This window comes from Nannobrachium achirus (assembly GCF_963921795.1).
Source record: "Nannobrachium achirus genome assembly, chromosome: 14".
Lineage (NCBI taxonomy): Eukaryota > Metazoa > Chordata > Actinopteri > Myctophiformes > Myctophidae > Nannobrachium > Nannobrachium achirus.
Window position 1 is genome coordinate 37,009,514 of NC_137821.1, and position 1,482 is coordinate 37,010,995.

At 50.8% G+C, this 1,482-nt stretch overlaps 1 protein-coding gene across 1 annotated transcript; it reads right to left on the bottom strand.

Annotated features, from left to right (window-relative positions):
- Positions 1–201: 201 nt before the first annotated feature.
- Positions 202–1,482, bottom strand: LOC308298506 (equilibrative nucleoside transporter 1-like; the record flags this gene model as incomplete). Its single annotated transcript, XM_080742132.1, has 1 exon — positions 202–1,482. One exon carries the CDS (start codon positions 1,480–1,482, stop codon positions 202–204), a length of 1,281 nt encoding a protein of 426 aa, XP_080598258.1.

Below are 1,482 nucleotides of genomic sequence, written 5' to 3' on the forward strand. Positions count from 1 at the left end.
TATTTCATTACACAGAAATGCAAAATAGCACAGAGTCAAACACTTGGTCTAAAAGGATAACATCAAAAAGGTCCTTGTAGTCTTGTTTCCATTGGGGTCCTATTGGCTCTCTCCCATGTGACTATCAATGAGGACACGGAAAGATCCTTTATCAGCTATAGGGGGTCCCTAGTCCTGAAAAAAACGTTGACAACCCCTGTTCTATATCATGGCTCTGAAAGCGAATGAGAAAGCTGCACCCAGCACCAGTCCCAGGGACAGGAAGAAGACCATAATGGCTCCCGTTGTCTCTGCTTCATGCTGTGCAACCCTCTTTGGTCCAAAGCACTGGCACAGGCAGTCCACGTATCCATTGGAGAAAGAGAAGAGGATCATGAAGAGGATGTACCAGGAGTCATGGCCAAACCACACAGGCAGGTAGTGACGAGGCTGCACGTTACACAGCATGAACAGAGGTACGAAGACCAACCGCAAACCCACCAGGATGGGCAGCCAGATACTGTCTGCACCAGGCCACATACAGACTGACGTCAGGCTCCTCCCAACGGTGTCCATCACATAGAAGATCAGGAAACATGAGACAGGGATGAAGTAGGTGTCCCAGGCTCCTCCATCAGCTGTGGTGGACGTTGCGGCCACTGTGACGGCTGGGAACATTCCGGTGGTAATGGTGATGTTGAAACACAAAGATATGGCAATCACCCAGATCTGTTTGAAGATGGCAAAAACAGAAACAACCGGCTTGTCTTCCTTTTCAGTCCGACTGAGTGACATTTCCCCACTGGATGTCCCGGGTTTGTTGCTCTCCATGTAGTATTGGAAAAACCCTATGCTGGGAAGTGCAAGGTATGAGAAGATAGCCAGTAGAATGACAACACAGGCTGTGATGAAGAAGCCAAAGGCGCTGTCCTGCAGAGCTGATGTAGTGGCCAGATTACAGATCATGGAGACGGCAGCCACAATGCCGGCCAGCCCGTGCCCACACGCCATAGCAGTGGTGTGCGACATAGGCAGCAACCCTGCCAGTCCATACACGCTGCCCTGGAAAATGGCACTAAAGGAGTTGATCCAGAGGACTTTGACGATGGTGAGACAGAAGAAGGTTAACGGCGCCATCTCCACCTTCACCAGCACGGCGGTCAACAGGAAGAGCACCAGGATGACTGTCAGACTGCCTGAGACACGCAGCTTCTGAGGAATCCTCTGGTGGAGGAAGGAGTTGAGGCAGCTGAAGATGGGCAGCGGTACAACGGCAGACAGCGTCTGCACATTGCTATAGATTGATTGCAGAGCGTTCAGTCTGCCCGCCACAGTCCCATTGACCGCAGCGATGCCATCGATGGGCGGGTCCTTCAACCTACTGATGAAGTACATTGTTGCCGTGTTGAAATAATTCCATGGCAACATAGATCCCACACCAAAGATGAAGAAAATGATCCAGACTCCATGATATTTATCGCTTGGTGCGTTGGTGGCCATCAT